The 22,984-nt window shown below is 48.2% G+C and overlaps 1 protein-coding gene across 1 annotated transcript in view; it reads left to right on the plus strand.

Annotated features, from left to right (window-relative positions):
* Positions 1-22,984, plus strand: part of Shrm (shroom) — a 161,701-nt gene that overhangs the window by 16,022 nt on the left and 122,695 nt on the right. The window contains exon 2 of the mRNA XM_076392771.1: positions 4,600-5,079. Coding sequence (XP_076248886.1) covers positions 4,600-5,079 — 480 coding nt within the window. The remainder of the gene's footprint in view (positions 1-4,599; positions 5,080-22,984) is intronic.

Genomic DNA, 22,984 nt, shown 5'->3' on the forward strand with positions numbered 1-22,984 from the left:
TAATGGTTTAATAACGCTCGCTGTTTTCCGCTTCCTCGCCGTCCCATTAGGCACACGATCGTGTTAGCGAAGGCAATTTCGCTACAATGTCATATCGCTCCGAGATGGATTATCAACTGTTTCGTTGAACAGGGTAGGAGGTACAAGTCTACAACTTCACGAAGGCGGTAGTTGGTGAAGTGTAGCAGGTCGTAATGTCATCGACTTTCGAATATAACGTACATATACATAGACGAGGGATGCTAACGTGGTAAGTGAAACTACCATTCGATGGCACTGATAACGAATGGAATATCCCAGTGCAAAAGGAATAACTAACATCCTCTTTCCTAGTACTCGATGGCGGAACCCCGCTGCGCCTGGACGTTACTTAATCGCTCCAAAGAAACATAGAAACCATTCAAAAGACCCATAACAGATCGTGACCCGTCCAGAGCGGAATTACGAAACTCAAAGGTACTTTATTCCTGTCCGACATTCCAGGCTGCCTAAATCCTGGTCTGCCTGCACAGTGGCTGTCACAACATCCACTTCGTTGGTAACGCCAATACGCAGGAGGAAGTCGGTATCTCGAGATAAGGGATCTCTGAGCGTTCCAGGCTGGAGACGACGCGGGCAACCTCTACGACGACGCGAAACTTATATGGAGAGACGACGGTGCGCGAGCAGCACGAATTCGTGGCACGCAGCGATGCCGTTGCGTGAAAGCCGAGTCATGGGAGTACCCGTCGATCACGATCGATAAGGCTCCGAAAGGATCGAGAGTGGCACGCTGGCGGTTCTGCGCGTGCAGGAATAAGCCTCCTCGAGAAGACAGCCGGAGCATTGTCCTGGATGTCGGACGCGCGAGTACGTGCCCTTCCGTGGTACCCTTACGGAGCGCGCGGGGTTCAAAAGCGCCGACCGCCGCCGCAGCGATGCTGAATTTCGCCAAATAGGTACGCGGTCACATAATGTGCGCATTATATTCAGCGCTCGGAACCGGCTCGTGTTTGAGCGGACTCGTGTCTTGGGATTACTTTTCAAACGAAACGTCAGCGAGTTGGCTCTGTCTCATCTTCTGCTCCCCCGCGCTCTCCGACCTTTGACTTTCGACTGACGCGTCAGACGAAGGACTTTCGTTTTTTCGCCGCCGCGATGCTTGGTTTGAGAATTTTCGAGGGGGCTGAGCCAATATTTGTCTTTTCGTCGTCTGTCGGGTAATGTGAACGAGTGTGTCACTTAGGAGACGCTCGATACTGTGTACACAATATTCTCAAAAGATTAAGTTGCCAAAATGTTCTCGAGACCAAAGTAACGCTGGCATCTTCGATCGTAGACTCAGCATTGACCTTCGCTTTTCACAAGGGAACGCGTTGCCCTCGGGCATAAACTTTGTCTTAATGGATTCAATTCCTTGGAAATTAAGTAACGCCTCGTTAATCCGCTTCGTGACCATAACCGTGAGTGTGTAATAACGCTTGTCCATCGATAAGGTAGAAGTAGCTTTGGCCGCGTCACAAATAGCCCCGTGGATCGAGTTCCCTTATCGGTCGACCGTCGACAATTTTGCGCGGCTCGTTTTTTGAGGTCCTCGGGCGAATTCGATCGGTGAGATTGGCGTAGGGGTAATTCCGTGGCGCGAATTATCGCCGAGCACTTAAACGCGATTGAATCAATAAAGGAAACCGGTGGATCGGTAAAGGAGGGCGAGAATGATCGGTCTCGTTGGGGAAATGGATACGAATCGACGCGGAGAAGGATGCAAAGCGACAGTTAGGATAGGAACACGACCGAGGAAAGGTAAGCGTTGGCTTCACCGTGGAAAGAGGGAAGGCCCAGAGGAGGGGGCGAGCACGTACAGGGAAGAAAGAAACGGCAGCGGACCCCCATAGGAGGGAGGGAAAGAGCAAGCACGGTGGACGGTGGACGAGGAAAACAAGAAGAAGTAGAGGATCTCGCGAAGCGAGCCACACAAAACCCGAAGAGCTGGCGAGCGAGACGAAGAGTAAGAGGGACAAGAACCAGCCCGAGTCCAGGCCATCCAGACACGAAAAGGTGTAGGGCGAACGTATACAGGGTGTACCATAAAATCGCGATACCTACAATTTATATCACGGGGACGGGTGTCGACTTTCGAGCCATTTGCATCCGCGAGGTGTACCCATAGGGAGTTAATAACCGGTCGTTTTAGATATGTATATCGTATTAGGAAACGGGTCCCTGTTGTGTGAAAATGATTCACGTTTACGCGATACGCGTCAGATACCATTAGTCATTACTATCTTTTCCAGTGAAAAACGGTCGATCCGATGAGGCGGAAAACGGACAATATTTCATGCGTGAGCTTTCGATAACCTGTCCTCGCCTAATTATTCATTCCTCTCCGATACTGGCGTCGCGAACCATGCTCACCCCTATCTCGTCCTGGCAAAACACTGATTATTCTGCCAGCTTCTAATCGTGCGAGTAGCTTCGAACTTGCTCATCGAGTCGCTTGTACTAGTCGTGTATCTCGAAACAAGACAAATTTCAGAGACGCTTAGACAAGAGAACTCGTTCGGCACGCGCGGATACCGCAGCTACGCTACAGCCATAGAACAATCCTTTTCATCGACGAATCACGCGAGAACTGGACCAGCTTGGAGCTACGGTGTCTCCAAAATAAACTAGAACGAAGGGTAGGGAACGAAATGTGGTAAAAAAAGAATTGATCCCGGTGGAACGAGCAAAGCGCATACAAATGCATTGTATAGTGCACTCGAGTTCAAGGTTAAGCCGGTGTGAGCATGATTCTGCTGTGTCGTCGATTCGAGGATTAAGTTGCAATTAAACGCATCGTCCACGGAGAAAGAAGTGGGAAGGTGTTCCACAGCGGTAAACGCGCAGTATAACTTTGAGAAAATCTCACGTTTTAAGACACAATATTGTTGCTTATCATCCTTACCGCTTGATTGCTTCGCGATATAAAACCTCGAGTAAGCCTACTTATACAAATGCTTAACCGCTCTTAAAAGTCCCCTGGTTTCGCTGGCTTTTTTTATTAACAGCCAGATATATTGCTCAATGCGTTGTCGTGACTTTGCTTGTTAGGAAGATAGGGTCCTCGAATTCTTTCTTCCCGATACAAGCATCTGACGAGCTCGTTGATTGGTCGAGTTGAAATTTCACGACTGCACGCTGATAATGCGTTCGATTTTGGGCGGTGGACGAGTTGTTCGCGGAGCTCTGGGCAAAAACGAACGACAAAAAAAAACCGAAGAGATAACAGCGTGGGGGGTGAACCAGGTACCCGAACTATCGCCGGAGGGGGCTGCAGAACCGGAATTTTATACAGTGGCGTAACACGCTGGATAATACACGGAGAATCACGAAACTCCTGGTCGAGGCTACTGCACTTGCCTCTCTCCTGCTTCCTCTCGAGTCTTGTCTCTGCTCTTCTTTCTCTGTCCTTTGGACCCAGCTCTTTTTTTCTTCGTTCCTCGCTCCATCTGCTCGGGGTCGAGATCTCGTTGTCCGATTAACCTTTCGACGAGGTGGACTGTCCTCTTATCACGAATGCCTAAGATTCGTTCTTCGCTGGTCAATTAAGTAACCTGCTTTACACGGCTAATTAATTTCGCTGCAATTAATTAAGCTCATCTGGTCGAATCGCGAAGCACGTTCACCTATGCGGTCGATCGTTCGATGCCTCGACCGCCTTTGAACGAACGTAGCTCGTAAACCTTGCACGACGATCAGCCACAATACCGTCAATCGTATCGCTAGACAACGCACGATTTTCTGTAACTTTGTACCGCCCGCTGTCTATCGTATCTATATTCATCGCAAGCGACTCGGCGTACGCATAATTCAAGGTGGGTCGCATGAAAAATCTTCTATTGTGGCGCATGTAATACGTGCGTGTTTGATTTTCGAAGACAATGGTTGATAAAATGCGGAAACAAAGGGCATCCAGCGAGGGAATCATCGATAAGGAAGAGCCGTCGGACAATGGTGAGGCGAGACGATGCCACGCGGTGGCGGCCCCTGGCGGCGATGGCCAGAGGTATCGATGACCTTGCCAAGGTCACCGCGTCCTAACTACACAGACCCTTCCCTCGTCCTTTCTCCTTCTTTCTTTCGTCCTACATGGCCCTTATTATTATAAAGCAGTTACCCTGATTCCCCCGAGGCCGTGTGCCATTCATCCGCCTCTCTCTCGTTCGTCTTCTGGGTCCCCCCTACCTTTTTCTCCTCTTCACTTTTTGTCTCGTTACATGCGTGGTCTTTTCTTCATCGACTAGTCGCCTTCGACACTGGAATCGAAACCACCAGACCGAGGCCATTATTGCGTTTCTATTGTGCGTCGCTCTGCTTGCTCCCAATTCTGCCCCTTTCCTTTCCTTTTTCCTACCTCCTTTCAAAGGTTTCTTATGCTCATGTTTACTTGTTAACGCGTGCAACCAGGCGTTATTGTTTATTCTTTTTTAAGATCGTCTCATTTACGTGTATAAACCTTAAAGAATTCTAATGTTCAGGTCTAAGTAAGTTATTTCGATAAATTTTTCCAAGTGCCATTTTATTGCCCTTGCTAAATTTTCTACATATCTGACGAAGAATTAACTTTACTAGTTCCAGAAGCAAGAACGGTGACCCACCTATGGTTCACGACGCAAATAACAGCGGTAGCGGTGGAGGATTCGGAAAATGGTTGCGCGAGCATTTAGGCGGAGGCTCGAAGAACGCTCAGGACTCACCTTCGACTCTGAAGGCAAACGGAAACGCCATGGAGTGTTCTGGAAACGAGAAGCCCTTCGGCAGGAACGTGTACACCTCGCAAAATCTTTACTGCAGTCTGCCGAGGGAGCACGGCCGGCATGGACATAATGGTGGTCGAAAGATTAGCCACGGGAATAGTCTGAAGCCTCAAGGTTACGATCGACAACGATCTAGCAGCGTGAACCATCAGGAGAAGGTTACCTTGAGCGACCTTGGAACTTTGACGAGGGGCGGGCCGATCTACGGCAGCGAGGGGAAGACCCTGAAGAAACGAAATCGCGATCGACGCAGACATTCGCTGAACGAAACACACGAGCAGGGCCGCCAACGTCGGAGAAGGTGAGTGAAAATTCTAATTAAATCCGGCGATGCGCGCGAAAACGATTGAGCGGAAAACAACGATTTACCGTGGCTGAATACAAACCACAGAATCATCTGCTTCGAGATGACCGCAGATCCGCAATGAGATTAATTTAATTTGTTCGCCATTCTGTTTGTTCGTACTCAAGACTTCAAGTAATTTAAGACTGATTGTGTTATGAACCCAATGCAGTACTAAGTTATTGCACAAGTCATCTACTGTTACTTATCTTCTGGAAATTCGATTAGATGATCTCTCCCAGAAGATACAAATGCACTTTTTTTTCTTCACAATGATCAGTGTATTTGGAAAGAGACTTATGAAGCCTAACTCCCGGCACATCTAACACTCTTTATCTTAAGTTCCGATAAAAGAGCCTAGAGATGTCACCTAGCAATGTGGCGATTCCGATCGTTGCGTGGGGTCCTTAATAAGGAGCAGAACTTCCGCAGACGTTGACTCATCATGTGGGAAATTGCAGCATAACGCGCATTATGCTTAAGGCAGACGTAGAGGTCTGCCTCGTAACTTCAGGATAAAAGTTCCTCTGACGAGGAAACGAGCCGTTAGACGATGCTCATAGGATTCCGTCGGACGTCCCTTTCCACGTTGCGAAAGCAACAGCGGCGCGGCTTCTCCGCGGAAAAGAAACGAAAGGAATTTCATTGTACTACAAATTGATGTACTTTCGTTGAACATCAGTCAGCCAGATTGTTTCTCATCGACCAGACGTAGTGCCGAGTCACTCTATGGACAAATGCCAATGCGTGTACACACGCGTTAGACCGCGGCTTAATGCCAATTCATTCAATGAAATGATAAAACACGCAGTGTGCCAGTCTTCTTTTTGATTTTGTTCCTCAACTCGCGGCGCTTGTCGATGCAACACGCGGAATCCGCGGCCATACCACGGTATTGTACAATTTCCTCTCGAAGAACTCTCCGCGGGGAGTAACCCTGATTTTTAGGCCTCGCTAGCTCGCAGCTTCTCCAACCACTTCCTCGACAATAATCGCCGAGCTGTGACGTTCGACATCGACGCGCACGGTTTAATTCAATATTCCCGCGGGAAATAAAAAACCCGAGGAATTTAGGGGGCTTTCGTCATCGAGATTGTGACACGATCTAATTGATTTCTCATAGATTTCTAGCTCCTTTGAGATACAATAGGTGAACGAATAAGAGAAAGTTCGGTCGAGAGCTCGAAGGAATGAGCAGGAAAATTGAAGGCCCTCCGTCCAGATAGGTATCGAGGTTGGGTTCATAGGCTTCGAGATGAAACCACTCTCGACTAGGATGATTTAAGGCGGCAGTTCGTCGGTGCCCCCGCGAATGTCCGGTCATCACGACCATAGTAAGACGCCAGCTCCTTACGCCGGTTGTAAGTGTCCACGACTGGTATGCGGCCAGTATGTACGTCCGGGATATATGGTTGTCTTTATGCTCGTCCTTCGTATAAGGCCCTGTTGATGCTGCACGTAGCCGAGGAACGAGGGATCTGCTCTCGCGGGCCGCGAACGCGAAATACCGATGTAGCCGGAGTTCGTCGGACCCCGGAGACCGAGACCGAGACTGAGACTGAGAGCGAGAGCGAGGGCCAGAGAAAGCGCGAAAGAGAGAAGGAGAGAGGGAACCGGCAGGGTTGTTGGGTCCTGAATTTACGGCGGAGACCGCGATAACCTCGATAGCCCGACACGGGTATATTGCCGCCCCGAAGACGGCCAACTGTCTATCGCGGTTCCCTGTTTCTGCTCCGCTGACTTTCTGCGTGCATCGTGGAATTTCGGGGACATTTCTCTTTCGAGACGACCTCGCCGCGAAGTCGACACCGAGAGCTGAAAGTAACGCGTCGACACGCCTCTCGATCAGGAAATTCCGATCAGTGGGTTGACACACCGATCGACAGACTTCGATCGATATCAGTCAACGACACTGTGCTTGCTGTCAGGAAACGATGGCGAACAAAAACGCGAGCACCGCATTATGCTTCGCGGTCGTATCTATATGAATAGCTTATTAACACGTGATTTGTATACATAGTGTTCAGTCAATTTCAGTGGAAGAACGCAGTTAGTAATTCGTGGTGAAAGAGTAGAAGGTATAGATACATTTTTTCTTATTTCTTGCGTAGTTTTATGTATACGATCATTCCCATTGAAAGTTGCTCCATTTGATTTTCCTTGAGGTACATTTCCCAGGGAATTGTGGCACGATTTACTGAACACCTTATATAAACAATGACTCGATCGGCTCCAGCTGGTAGGAAATATTACGCGTCTCACGTGCCGCTCTATAAACCAGCGGAATATCGTACAATCGGAGGCGGACGTCTCGGTATGTATCCGCGTCAATGCAACGTACGACGGTGGAAGGGTGCTATAGCTGTCAGGAGCGCAGCTCAGTCACGTATATGCGTGCCTATCTATTCTGCGCTCCCATCGAAAAAAACCCTTTAAGTAACGACGTATTCTCACGCGTTTATTCACGAGCCACGACCGTTTGCTCGCGGATACGACGCGGCTGCGCCTACTTATGCGTGCAGGTGCGATCCCCTGTGTTGTCCGTACGTGTTGCATCTCGTCGGATAAAGCCGTGTGCGTGCAGAAGGTGTACGCGCCTCGTGGACCCGCTGGTACCGCGAGATAGCCGGATTCGGAGCGTTAATGTATTCGTTAGGCGGGTTACCGATACATTCGCGTTCCTCGACTCGCTCTCTCGCGCTCTTCTTCTCGTCTTCCAAACTCGAGGGCCCAGCTTTCCCTTCTCTTCGCTCTCGCGAGAGCCATCGATGGACTTCTCGGGCCCTTCCTCGCTCTATTCTCCCTGCCTTCTCGCCCTCCTCTCCTTCAAAACTCTCTCCTTCGACGTCAGCTTTCCTGCAGGCTCTCGTGAGCTAAATATAGCTAAGGCTGGGATATAAATAGAATAACCCCGCGGGCCAAGATGGCCGGGGTCAGCTCTTGCATCCTCAACTTCTTCCTCTTCTTTTTATTCTTATTCTTACTTCTCCCCTTCTTCTTCCCTGCTTCTGATTTTTCTGCTCGTTCCTTTTGCTTGGGTTCGACTCCTTCGGCCACCAAGATTTACCTGTCCCCTCGCTGGCCCGCACGGCTACTCCGAAGGCTTTAACACCTTCGTGTCCACCCAGGGCGATTCCATTGGCCGATCTTAGGCCGCAGAGGTCGGTTCCCCCGATAAGAGGTCACCGACTCGGATCCTTCGTGTGTTGCCCTTGATGGAACCCCAGGTTAGTTCGAGGTTTTGGCCTGTTCGCGTGTTCCCGCGTTTTATTGCTCGACGCTCTCTCTTACGTAAAGTAAATGCCGAGGCGGCAGTAAAATTTTTCTTCTGATCTTGTTTCGACTTCCTGGACGAGTTTTGTTGCAAAGTCTTGTATTCGAAACCAGCAAATAGTTTAGGCTCTTTATTGAATAGAATCGAAGCCGACGAATCTCATTACTTGTTAATAGATCACCTAGATAACGTTTATTTCCGCGAAACATTATTTATCCGTAGCCAACAAGCTATATAGCACATACTTGTTAGACTGACGACGAGAGAAGGATTACGTCAAGACTTTAATGCGACGATATTCACGATGGTAAAACCATAATGTTGCGAATGGCTGAAAAATTTCTGAACGTAGGCTCTCCTTAATCAATCCAGTTGGCTCGGCGATGCTTTTTACGCGAGATTAAATGCTACCTCTAACGACCTAGTACTTTATACGGGGATGTGGCTCGCGGAATATCCTGTGTTTATCATTCTATACGAGAGGTGGAGGTCGTAGGATCGAAAGGGGAGACGCGGACGGAGAAGAAGAAGAAGATGAAGAAAATGAGGAAGGCGGCTCGAGGCTCCGTTCGACCCTGGCCAGGGCCGTATCGGCGGGATTAATGGTAGTGACATCTCGCTCGTGGCCAGATGAGATTCTCCGGCTCGGCTACGGGAAAGAGCGAGAGAAAGGAGAGAGACGACGAAGAAAGTAGCCCGGCCGAGGAAGAGGGAGGAAGAGAGGGGTAGAGAAAAAGAGGAAGGGGCAGAAGATGTCCAGAAGAAGAAGTCGACGACGAAGCGGAGGAGGTGGAGGGCACCCGATGCAAGTTGAGTGCGTTGACCTTAGGATTCGATGCGCGTCCTTGAGGATACCAAGATGGCGAGTTTATGCAACCGGCTACAATGGTATCCGCGGGGCTGCAGCGTCTCTCGTCGCGTTCTATTTGACGCACGACGATTCGACGCGCTTGCATTCTCGAGGGACTCTCGTCCGCGCGCTTCTACCCGCCTCGTCCTGCACGTACACGCTTGCACGCACTGCGTGCGTACGACCAGCACCGACATGAGCTTAAGACGCGCCGTTAAAGCCAGTCAGTCCAGTTTCCATCGGTGCAGTCTGCGCGAACGAGCCAGGAATACGCGGCGGATTCGAAAGGAAATCAAATCCGAGGAAAGGCCAACGAACGGCCTGGGCCGCGCACGCGGTCTCTCCTTTGCTAAGTCCCCGCTCCTGCGTACGTATCGTCCTCGACGCGAATTGGAAAAGCGGCCTTCACCTTCCCCGATTCATCGTCGATGGATTCCTAGAGCCTTCTCGCGAACTACACCTCCTCGAGCACCTTCGTGCTTCTCAACGACCCTGCTCGCCGCGCCGTTTACAACCGCTTTTTTGCTCTCCCTTTCCCACTTTATACGTAGACTGTCCCCGTAGTAGACTCGCTCATCTTGAACCAACTAGAATGATCCTCGTGGTCTAACATTTTCTGGATTCCTCTGTCGACCACTATTGATAGCAAACGAGGTATTTTTACATCTCCTGGGTGCAGCTACTGGAATGATCGATCCACGGTACATGTCCCCTCGATCTCTTGCGTGCAGGCGTTCCATCGACGCATGAAACACGGAGCGGCCAATAAATTTTGTCGCTGTCCTGCCTCGACTGGTCGCAGAGATTCGGGAACCGGAGCTCAGGAAATTGGTACGTCAGTGTCATCGGGACGTAAAAACTTGTTTCTTACCTACTGCACGCCCAGGCACGTATATCCAGAGAAAAACCGCGGGGTTTCGATACTGACAATCGAACCTCGGACACAAGCGAACCTCTTCAAGCGACTGTGCACTGGCTTTACGTGTGTTCGTGTATACGCATTCGTGAGGGGGAGTGCGCGCGTGAATGTGTACCCTGTGCATATGTCTGTATAAGAGTACAGAGTCACAGACACGGACACAGCCGCTATAGAGACACACGGACGGAAGGTACACATGCGCGACGCAAGCAGGGATCCTTGATCCTACAGGAATGCAGTCTTGGCGGCCCACGCGGCCTCAAGTACCCTGCTCTCTGTCTCCGTCCCCCCTTCCTTTTCTGCCTTGCCTTTTCCTCTTCCTTTCTTCGTTTTCATGAGATCTAATCCCCGCAGGGCCACGTTCGTAAAGCAAAGAGCAGTATTGGTCGAATACACGCGCCCCCTCGTTGTTCCGTGCATTTCTTTGCCAGCCAGATCGTTTGCGAGGACTATTCGAGGAATAAAGTTGTAACAACTAGAAATTTTAGAAATATTGATATTCCAATAGGATTCAATCGCGACTTTCCTTACAAGAAGAGACTCATAGAGCTCCTAATTTAGCAGATGCGAATTCCCGCAAAGTTACTCAGGGGAACTAGTTTTCACTGTTGTATAAATTACCAAGAATAGAAAAGGGACAAAAATTATTTGCATTGCTCGCACAGTTGTCGTATATTACTTAAACGCGAAATTAACCGCAGCAATTCATCAACAAGACACACGTCCCACAAACGAAAATGGGAAAGATGGCGCGCGATAAATCGCTCGAATATCAGAAATTCAAGCGGACCTGGTAAATCAAAGGAAACCGAATCCGAGATTGCACTGGGTGGCTGGTTACGTTAAACGAGTCCCTCCCTCTGTGGGCCCCCTTTAGATCGCGACAATTCTCAGTTTTCCGCCGCGGAACAGACGGTCTAGGAAAAATGACGGACAAAAGTGACAGCCCGTGGCGTGGCACGCCTCCATTTTTCGCGGGGCGAGCACGCTGGGGCTGATTATTAATTCCTTGCCGTTTAAACGTCCAGCGAAAAGAAAGATACTCGGGTTTCAGCTGGCTGTGTTCAGCCGTCATGCGGCCCTCTCGTGATCGAACGAGCCACGTCCCTCATAAATAAACTTTTCATACATCAGCATGGAGACCGGGCAGCGCGGAATAAAGCGTATACAGAGATGAAATCATAGCCTGCGCGCCGCAGGATACGCCGGGCATCCGCATCGACGGTGTCCGGTAGCTCGCAGCGGTTTAATCGACGTCCTGCGAGAAACTTTTCCTCCGAGCGTCTTTCTGCGAGCCGCAGTTAAACAAGCGCGCCACGCCACGCCGTTCTAGACGCGCTCGAGAAGGGAAGATCATCTTCGATCTTCAAGGTCGACCGCATGCGGCTCGAGGCCTTCTCGAGAAGGCGTCGATCCAACCGCGGCGAATTCGTTCGACTGTTTCCTTCGTCCCGCAGCTGTTCCCTGCTTCTCGCATTCTCTCCTACGTTCAGATAACCCTGTTACCTATCCCCTTCATCGAGGCGATCCGACTCAAATTGCATTCACCCGATCTTTGGCGTGTCCCGTGGGGGTCTGCAACATGACAACGCGACAGAAGCAGGTTGTTGGCGATGAAATACTGGAAAAAGAACCGAGCGATGTTGAGGTAAAAAGCACGGTTTGGTGTTAAGTTTGACAACCCTCTCGGCTGCAGATCCTATTTCCTCGTACCCTCTATATCCTCTGTATTGCTGAAAATGAGGGAATAGGAAATGAATAATTGACAGATGGATTTTGTGAAAGAAACGGGGAGATTGGTTTGAAAGGATTATGGAGTGGAATCAGGGGATCGTAGCAGTTTTGATAGCAGCTATCAAAGATTTTCACTGTATGTCGACACTTCGGGGGCCCATGTCTTGATTTCGATTCGTAGATGAAATTTCATTTCGACATGACCTCTTTCGGGGATGATGACAAAGATTCAGACGATTTCGAAGAAGAGGAAGAGGGAGGGAGTGAGGCAGAGGAGGAGGAGGAGCAAGAACAAACAGAAAAAGAGGAGTCGACAGACGAAGAGCCTGCGTGGAATGTGGCTTCAGATCAGAGTGACGAAGGTGAAAAGTACGGGGAGGCATTTCATGAAGAGGAAGAAGTAGGTGAAGCAGAGGAGGAGATACCACTTTCCCCGACGGTCTCTACAACGGAAAAGTCCGAAGAGGAAGTGCGACAGCCAGAGGAATCCGATCACGTGCTCCCCGATATACCTGCAGAGGTGCGCATAAACCTGTCATTCTCTCTCGTTCTGCCCGTGGAATTGCTATTCCTCACGACCTTCGTGATACATTAAGATTCTAAGGTTCTAAGTCCTGGCTTCGCGCCGTGTACCCCTATACTTTAATCCGCATATTTGCACATAATGGTCGGGCGATCGATTCTCGCTGTAAATCGGAGAAGATGTACATAATAAAGAGACTTTTAGCATAGCGTCTCCCTCGTTTCCTTTTCTTTCTGCGGTAGGTTTTAGCCGACCGTGAAGCGATTATTAACAGATTAAAAGAATTGATGTCCGAGCAAGAGGATCTGCGAAGGAGAAATAGGCTGCTAGAGATTTGGGTCACCCGATTCATGAAGAAGGTCAGATCGAAATGTTCCACAAACGTCGGACTTCTGTTTCGTGTTTCGCGCCTTTTTCACACATCCATTTCTATCCGCGATGTCGGACGTTTCGCGTGAAGAGGCAATTGTAACTTTAATGAGAACCTGTCGAAACCGATTCCCGATACAAAGGCGATCGTTCACGTAGACCCAACAAAGAATGACACCTTCGGACCTCACCAAGAATGCCGAGGAGATGGAGAAGATATACAGAGAGGCTCTCCGCTCGTACAAGACGCAAGTTGACGATTTACTAACGCGCCAGGCCGAGCTGTCGTTCGAATTGGACACGTACACGCAAAGGGTTCGACTGATTCGAGAGAAGAACGATGAAGCTTTTAAGGCGTTTACGCAGCGCGAGAGGGAAGTATCTGTGGGTCTAACTTTCGCAAAGACGGGCAAAAAGATCACGGAGAAGATGATGGATGCTTTCATACAACGCCAGGTGTTACGCCGTTTCGCCTATCGATTATTATCAACATTTCCAATGATTATTTTAATTGAACGCACTTCCGATACTCGAGCTCTCTCACAATAGACGGCGCGTAGCGAAATCCTAGCTACGGACCGTAAGAATTATATACGCCTTCAACATCGTTTGGAAGACATATATGCAAGACTGCGAAGCGTGGAGACTTTAGGAGAAGGAATGACTACCATGGATTACGAGGTGCTCCACATAGCGAATATCGGTTACAAGGACAGGCTGGACGAACGAGAGCAAGAACTGGAAAAACTGCGTCACAAGTACGAGTTTACTTTCCTAACGAAAGGTCACGACCTGGAGGAGGACTTCTCGGAAGAAATTGTGTTCCATTTCCAGCTATCACTAATGACAGTTTCAGACGAATACTCATCCAAGTCGTGATCTGTTTTACTAGATAGTTTTCATTCATCATTTTTGGCCAATCGCGAATAGAATTGCTGACACTGTGAACGGGGTTGCTCATTATAAAGAAAAAGAAGTGTGTGTAGTGGAGGACATAGATAACGAAGAATATAAACTGAAGGATTACCAAGAAGAGAATACTCGAGCTCGAGAAGAAGTGAACAAACTTCATGGACATCTGAACACTCTACGAGAAACCTTGAACGAAAAGAAAATTGAGGCGGGGATGCTCATCGCACAGTAAGATCGTTTAACATGCTCATATTCGTTGTTCAATGTCATTTGCGTTTCCTCGGTCTAGCCAGGAGTTATTAGAGATGGAGAGGATGATGAAATTGAGAGACACCTTGAAGCAGAATATCGTGTCACTCGAGCAGGAGATTCAACAGTTTGAACCAGAAAAACAGAGGTTAAGAAAGAGGAGCAAATCGCTAAGCGCGCCAACGTCGCTAGATGTAGGCGAAATAGAGCGAGGAGTTTAATTGAGAAAAATGAGTCGGAGTTTCTGCGTTTGGTGTATCTGTTTTCCAGTTCTAGAGTAAATTCAAGTCCCTTTTTTACACCATGAAAAAATCACAATACTTATGGTTATACGTTTTCTCGTATTATACGCGCATGTAACTGTCCCGCTTATCTCGCGAGCAATTTATCACCATTCTTGTCGCGTTTCCCTCGAGTGAGGATTTGCAATTCTCTCTGAAATCGTATTAGTTTGACCGTCGTGCCTGGTCGCCCACAGGTCCGTTGACACGATCGAGAGTACATATTAATCGAATCATCGCGGTATCTCGAGGTATCGAGTAATTTTTTCCCCCGGTCGTTACAAGCTTCTCGAGCATGCATCGTATTAATTACGTGGTCGAGCCGGAAAAAACGAATTCGCACGCAAACTTCATTGGCATCTACGTCCCGTCCTATGCGTGACGTTAACTTGCTTTCCTGTGTTAACTCGGTCATCACATTAAACCCAATGCTTGCGTGTAACTGATTTTAAGTTTCGTGCCATTCTCCGCTTTCCATGCATACGAAATGATAGCAGAAAACACGATATAAATTGATCGTTCGGAAGAATATTAATTCCCCACTCGGCAGACGCTCCCTATTCGTCGCTTCGATAATTAACGAATCACGGTGCATGCTTTTCGTTTCTATATCTCATTGGTATCCTTCGTTTGGAACGAATACGGATCTGCCTGGCTGCTCTTTTATCGCTTGTGGAATTGAATTTACCATTGGAAAAATAAGAAAACAAAAACTTTACAATCGTGATTGAATTTTATTGAAGGTAGAAGTATACGTGGGCTCGATCGAGGTGTCAGAATTTCTCAGAGGCATAAAATTCTCCTTCCTTATCAAAATTCTGAATATTTTAATATTTTTTGGACATCGACGTCCATATATCTTAGAACGATTAACTACGCGAAGCAACCAAGCTAGGTTTCATAATCGCCGGTACACCCTACGATGAGTTAGCGTTAGATTAGCAAAGGCGCTTCATTGTCAGCGTGTGGGTAGTTTCATTCACTCGTCCACCCACCCGAGAACGGCACTATTCGAAAGAATTCTAAAGGTTATCCGCAGACTCTCGTCGCAAAGATTTTCTAGCGAGCCTCGGAAAATAATCGCTTATTAATTTCACGTGGGCGTAGAACGTACTCCGACCAACCAGATAAAATCAGACAAGGGTGGATCTCCTGCTGTTTGTATCGAACGGGGTAACAACGTCAATCGAAATTGCTGCTCCTCTCCCCTCGTGACCTGTTCGCATGATTTCGGGCCAATTAGGAGCCGGCGTCGAAGCCATTAATTCTTTTTGGTAATTTGTCTGTAAGCGGAATTGATTTAAGGCCGACGCGTGGATCGAGGGCCAAGACGAATGGTCGCTCGTGCAACACGAAAAGAGATGACGTGTCAATTAAGCTACCCTACAATCCAGAGGGAAGTTATACGCAGAGGCCAGGACGCGTGGAAAGATAAATCACAGTGAATCTCTCCCGATCGTGGTCGATCGGTCGATTATTTATATCCGTCACTCTCGAATCGACGGTTCGTGTGCCGTTATCCTCGAATCTCATCACTGACTGCACCTTGTTTAACGAGTACAACACTTAATACCTCATAGCGTTTATTGCAAACACTGGTTTAGTCCTCAGAAAATCATTTCTAACCGCGTCAGGTAATAAATGTTTTGTCACGCGATAACTAATTTCCTTCTAGCAAGCGTTCCTCTGTCTACAAACCGTTAGAAGAATTCGTATTCAGTAACTGCTACCTGTCGCCTCTGCAGTTGTCCTACGATGCACCTGGAGGAATTCACCATCTCCTCCTGTCTTTAAAGATTCCGCTTTCACGCCGTTTCCGTATACCTGCCCACCGTCTCAGATCTTCCTAGAAATTCCTCTGATTTTCCACGAACAGTATCGAACGTTAGACCCACCTTCCTGTTGGGACTTTCTTTCCGCTCCAAGCCAGTATCGCCCGATCTGCAACTGTTTCGTGACTTTCCGCGACAATGCAGAAGAATTTCGTTCCTGGAAGTGTCCCGCGACACGCTCGCGGGCTGATAATAAAGAACCAGAGGTGTTAATGCCGCGTAAGTCAAGTAGCTAGCCAAAAGACAGCGGCATGCGAAACGGAGAGAAATCCAGCGGGAAATTATGCAGATCTGACGTATTTGCATTTACTTAGCATACACGGCGATCGTTGCACGGCCGGGCCTACGGTATGGACTTTCATCTACTTACCATAAAAAAGTCCACGATGGATCCCGCGGCTGGTCTCACGCCGCCTCGCCCTGCTCCCGATCCGCGGCAAGACTGACTCGGCGGATCGATACCTCGATCGATCTTACGCCGTTTTGTCCTCGACTTTTCCGCATTAATGCCGATTTCGCGGCGCCCCGTGACACTGCCTCCGTGCCCCGTACCGAAGTGGGACAATCGATCTGTCATGATCGCGTTGCCATTCTTGCAATGAGATTACGAAGCTGCTCGCGTTGAAGCAACAAAACGGGATAACAAGGTGTAATGGGCGCGAGGAGTGCTTCGTCGTTTGCTATCGGGATCGCTGTCCCGATTTTTACCGCGTTTTGAAGCTACCAAATGAAACGAATGCGGCAAATTACAGCCTTGGGAATGTGTTTTGCCAGGAAACGTTTCTTTAGGAGGAGGAGCGTCTCGAGGATGCGGCGGTTGCTGAAATTTCGCGGGCCGAACGATATAACGCGGCAATTACGCGAACGCGGAACCCATTCCGTAAAAGGGAAAACGCAGGTTAAGGAATCATGTCCATTCTCAAGGTCGACCGGTATCCTACCGGCTCCTGCCCGTACACTGCATAACGCGTTTCTATTACGCGGTCAATTGCAGCGATTGTTGCGTGTCTCTTGCAATCAGCGCCACGGCCAGCACGTGTGCTTTCTCTTTCTGTAGCCCTCCGCCCCTTTCTCTGTTTTATTCTTGTCTTCCGTCCAACATTGATCTTCCATCATAGTCGATGTCACTGCAGTGTTGTAGTAGTATGTACAATGCATAGTGCAAAGTATTTCTGTCCACTTAATGTTAGGTAATTTTAACAAATAGACAAATAGCACAAGAATGACAAGTCATCGGACACATGTTAGAGATTTACGATCGCTTAAATTACGTCATATTGCGTTCCTCCGGACTACAGAGAATAGGATTAATTTAACGCGGTTAGATATCAAATGACCAATGTCGTAACGGAACTTTTATCGAGTGGCGCGTCGCGAGCCGTGCAGAGGCCTTTGAAAAATTGCGCGTCACAAAGCGCTGTCATGCCTGGCAAATTGTACAAGGGAGATTGACGTTTAATAGACGTCAAAGCAACAATCGTGAGACGTCGATATGAGACAATGCGCGCCGCGTGCGAGCTCTTGACGCGAAGAAATATAGGATAATGCGAGTGAAATGAAACGGATGATAAATCGCGTTACAACCGCGACGTTATTTTTGATAATTTTATCGTGTACTAGGTCCATTCATCAAAACGGGACGAATTGCATTCGCCGCTATCTAACTCGGGGTTTCTAAGTGATCCGATAAGTTACTACAGTAGTTTGATGGTTCAGCTCCAGAGGCCGATATATCTTTTGGAGAAACGTTACTTTCACGTGGGAGGAAGATATCTTTACGATACAAAAATTCTTTCTGAAACGTCTTGTGCTGGTTATATAGTTCGAAAGTTTTTATACCAACGTCCAAAGCAGCATTTATCGACGAATCAGGTTCTTAGATGACGCAATGACGAAGTCGAACTGAAATGGGTCGCGTTGCACAATCGTCTGGAGATGATCCCAAATTTAGCAATACCGCGTCTCTGGCGTCGGACTCGAAAGGCCTGACCCGATCTCCAGGACACAAAGGAGCCTTTCCGGACCGGTTGCGCCACGCGAAAATAGCGTAATCACGGTGATTAACGAGAAAACTATGTCTCCTGTGTCTTCGTCGCGTTTCTAGCATGGGGGACCGACAGCCACGTGCGTGACACGTATCGTGACGAGCAGACAATGCAGAGCGAATCGATAGAACGTGGGGCAGCGATTTAAATAGAAGTAAACGGGTGACACGCAGACCGCGGCGCATACCTTCGCTTTCTTTCGCGAGCAACGACGCTTTGCGCACGAACGACTCGTTTGCTAAGCAGTTGTCGAGGGTAAACGCGACCGACGATGATCCGATACTAAGTGTTTAGTTTAATGACTGTAATCGTCGAATCGACCTCGAATCTGCGGCGACAGCGGCGGGATTGGTGTCCTTGACGAAAGGCAAGGCAGATGGCCAGCAAGACGACGCCGTGGAACGTCTTACGATGCAGAACACTGGTATGTGCACTGGCGCGTGTACAAGCGAATGTACGAGCCTCGTTCCTACCAAAGTGGACGAGAACAGGGAGAACGCTACAGGCGTGGGAGTAGCAGCTCGATCGTCCGAAAACTTTCTACGAAAAGTTAATGGGAATTGATCATTGTTCCAGTCTCATCATTTTTCCCTGTGGAGAATAGGGAATGAGCAATCTTGAAACGATTTACGGTGGATGTGGGAAATCCATTATCGAGCGAAAACGTATTTTAGTCCGCGTGTGGCTCTTGAAAGCTCGAAATCGCTGGTACCCATTTTTCTGTTACATTTGTAAACGACACGCGCGACGCGTAAAACTACACGAGGTCGTGGGGTACACGCGCCGTATTATGTAAGTATACTCGTAAACATGTAATAAATGCGGGAGAATGCGGCGTTTTAGTCACATTTTATGGGACCAGTTCTCGCGTGGGTGAAGGGAGTGAGAGACCTTTGTACGATTTTTATGGTATCGAAAGTGTACCTCTGTTTATGGTGGAACATCGATGTCCACGATAAACCTTCTTATGTATCTGTCGAAATGGTAATTCGTTATCGTTGGATACCGTTTCAGGACTGCTACATGGCCTGAAAAATTGTTGATGAAGCCGGAACAATCTAAAGACTCTTTAATTATAAGTAAATGTTTATTAACTTTTTCATTTAAAATTATAAATACTAGTATCTATTCGCACTAATTACCATTGGATTAATAGCATAGTTTCCATAACGTATTAAAGACACATGCCAGGAGGCATTAACATTACTATCGAAGGAACTTCAATTAAAGACATTCCGTCTGTAATTTCAATATCGCTGTGGGCTTCGAGGTGGAGTATTCTAATTGCAAAGCAGGACCTTTCAAGAAAACATGCTCGCTTCGCGCTAATGTAAATTCGTCAGAGTGCCACTTCATCTTCGTCGCGGCATCCGATGTGATTAACGATAAAATTCGATTTGACGGTGAAAAGAAATGTATCGTCCTGCGTGTACGATACGCCAGGAATTTTTATGCGCCCCTTGCGCGCCTCTGATACTGGATTTCGCCATTAAGTGAGTTTTGCTCTTATTTATCATCTTCAATTTCACATTCCGGGATATGCAAATGAGACGTGAGTTGTCCAGTAAGAATACACTACACGAAAAGAAATTCCCCGTCCATCTTCAGTGTTCTTTTTTCAACAAACCGCGACACCTACTTCGCGGCTGAAGACTCCTCGACAATAAATTACTTTCACTCGCGAACATCTGGAACATACAACATTGCAAAATTACAAACCAGGATACATAAACAATGATATTAGCATTAGAACTTCAATCAGCTGACTCGCCATTCAACCTATCTCAAAAGTTTATATCTCCTTAAAAATTCCTTCGAGTCAAAATCGCTTCTCATCAACCACCATATAAGCTTAATTCTTATTCTTAACAATCCCATCTCGATTGCAAATTTCGCCTCGATCGTAACCAAGAAAACCAACTTTGCGAACAAGACATAGGAAGGGGGAAGAGGGGGCAACGAGCAAGGTATACAGGGCATAAAGAAACACAGAGCGGAGGATAATAGACATAGATTATAGAAGCCGGTGGGGGCTGCGCTTGGTGGCGCTGGTGCAGGGTAGAGGGGGAGGAAAGAAGCAAGCAGGGTAGAGCGGTCGTTTGCCTTGGATCGCCTTCGAACCGGAGAGTCCGAGCCCAATCCCGAGAGGCCGAGCACGAGCCCCGAAGCTCGATCCCGATTCCGATCCCGCCTGATTTCCGCCGCGTACATTCCATCTCGCTGGCTCGGCCAGAGTCGGCCTCTGTCGGTGCCGATCGACCGCGCTCGGAACCGTTCGGCCGCGCAGCTCGGTCATGTCGTCGTGCATCTTCGGCTACAGTCGTGTGTCAGCGGTCGCGCGGAGTGGATCGTGGGATCGCGCTTCGAGTGTTCGAACTCAACGAGAGATAGAATGACGGTGTCTTTTCCGTCTGTGTCACAGGACGCTGAGAAAGACGCTCGTTTGCGCGTTGACGTTTCGCCTGCCCCCTCGACAATGTCTTCACGGTGAACAAGCTCGCGTCTTTCGGCTGTTCGCCTCCCTTGTCGACAAACGAGGAGGAGAGGATCTGTCGCACGTGGCTGCGGCGGGGGCAGGAGCATCGCCAAGCCGGCGCAATAACGTGTTGTGCGTGAAACAGTGGGTGTGCTCGTTCGATCTCTTTTCCTCTCGATCTACACCACGGTCCGTGCTCCTCTCCCTCCTCTCTGTGTGCCCTCCGCGGACGACGATTGTGGCGGTCATCATCCTGGATAACGCTGCTGCCTTCGCTGGAACCGAGGCCGCGTAGCAACCGCAGAGCCTAGGCGCGCCGTGTACGACGCTGAATCAACAGGTGGGAATCTGCGAACTAACAGGTACCTCTATTCGTTTCGATTTTTCTGTTTAGCCGGTCTGCGGCAGCTGTCAGCCCGCTGCCAGGTGGCGCGGCAGCGCAGCCGCGATCGCCTTCGGGATTCCTCGGGCTCGCAAACCGACACACTGCTCTCCTCGACCGAGTCGATTTCCTTGCCTTCCTCGAGGATCGCGCCCGCCCGTCGTCGCGTCGCTTCGTTACGCTTTATTCGCGCGCACCTGCCTCCGCCGCTGACGGCTGCGCTGCGCAGAGCGCACCGGTTCTCCTTGGGTCAATCGTTCGATTAACTTCGACTTGAGACGGAGTTCTGTAGATCTATTTTGAAAAGTCAGTGATTGAGCGAGAAATTTAATACGCTTCGGAAAGGGCCGATGGAAATTGTATGTTGAGTTGAAGCGTAGATACGTACGCTTATTCCTTGAATTACATAGTAAGGAACGAACAGGATGTCGACTCATGGATGGTTTAATTCCTTCCAAAGGGGAAGAATGTAGTATGTAGTCAAACCTCCTATAACATGTTTCATTCGTTTCGTGCTGTATTGAAATCGTGTTATATGAGGAATGTCCAAGTCTATTAAGTCGTTCTATGTTGTACATGGAAATTGTTATAAGAATATCTACTGTGCTATAGGAGGGCTGTCGCAAATTTCACCCCCTGTTTTTGGAGTATCGAATTATAAGACAGTTAACTAAGTGTAATATTAAACTTGATTAATAATTCTGAGGGTTGTAACGTTCGTTTAATTACTCTTTTTTAACAAAACCTGTGTACTTTTATTACGTTTCTCGCATTTAATGCTTCAAGGAGCATGTAATGACGCAAATACAGTGTACTTGGTACTACCAGTACGTACGAGATATATCTTCATGAATATACATAATATAAATATAGATAGTATTCTAGAAGGCGAGTGAAGAATTTCTATATAGGTTTTTCTATACAGGTTTTCTGTACCTATAGGTTTTTAAACATAAGTTTATCGACATAAGTTTATACCCCTCACCGAACGATTAACCTTCTCGTAAAACGTTCCTTACGCCATCAAAAGTGTGTACGTTTGCAATGTTCTATCCACACTAAATACTTCATAGAACGTAATTCATTACTTACTCTATTACTACTTTCACAACGAATTGATTCGCTTTGTCTAAGAAATTTCAAATCATAAGGACACTCAGCTTCTCCACTTAACAAGTTAAACCAGATGGCCTTTTCGTCTCTTTAATAGTACAAGAAATAATTGCTTGTATACGCTTGAACCGAGCACGCTGTAATCAATGACGAGTTAACCCCAAGAAAGAGCAACGCGCATGCGACTCTCATTCCCGTAGCGTTACGCACCTTTTTCCTTTCGAAAGTGTAAATCGGCGTCTCTCCACGTGCGAACGAAATTACGATCGTTACATAACTCGAACCCGCAATCGTGCGTTCGGATCGACTCGTTGGAAGCAATATTAGACGGGTTCTATTACACTGGCAAACGCGTACCGCGTTATTCCACTCAGGAAAAGGAAATTGAAAATCGAACGTTTACGCGTGCCCGATCCTCCCTCGAGAGGCGACTCGGCGAATTTTATTTAACAGAGCTCGCGGTTCTTTTGCACGAGCAGGCTCGAGATAACGATCCTTACTGGATCTCTCCGGCATTCGTGTGCTCCCCGAGAGCGATTCAACAGCCACACCGGTACCCACGAACGAGCTCGCAACGGGATACCGAGCAACGAGCCTTCGCGCATCCTCGATTGTATGTACTCACCATTAACAGCACGCTAAACATTCTCAGAGAATTTTTCTCACGCACGGACCTCGAACATTTTTCCGGCTGACACGCCGTTTCTTCTCCTTACTTTCCCTCGTTTCGCACATAATTGTTCGTAATGCTAACTCTGATAGGAAAACATCGCTAGTTACTGTAATGGGGACTCGGAGCTTTCGTGTGACCGCCTGAACAACGCCTATAGAGTGTAGAGTGGAGAATTGAATCAGGTATTGGCAATGGGAAAACGTTATTCATAACACGCAAAGTATTTCTGTT

The sequence above is a fragment of the Calliopsis andreniformis genome, chromosome 2 (genome assembly GCF_051401765.1).
Source record: "Calliopsis andreniformis isolate RMS-2024a chromosome 2, iyCalAndr_principal, whole genome shotgun sequence".
Lineage (NCBI taxonomy): Eukaryota > Metazoa > Arthropoda > Insecta > Hymenoptera > Andrenidae > Calliopsis > Calliopsis andreniformis.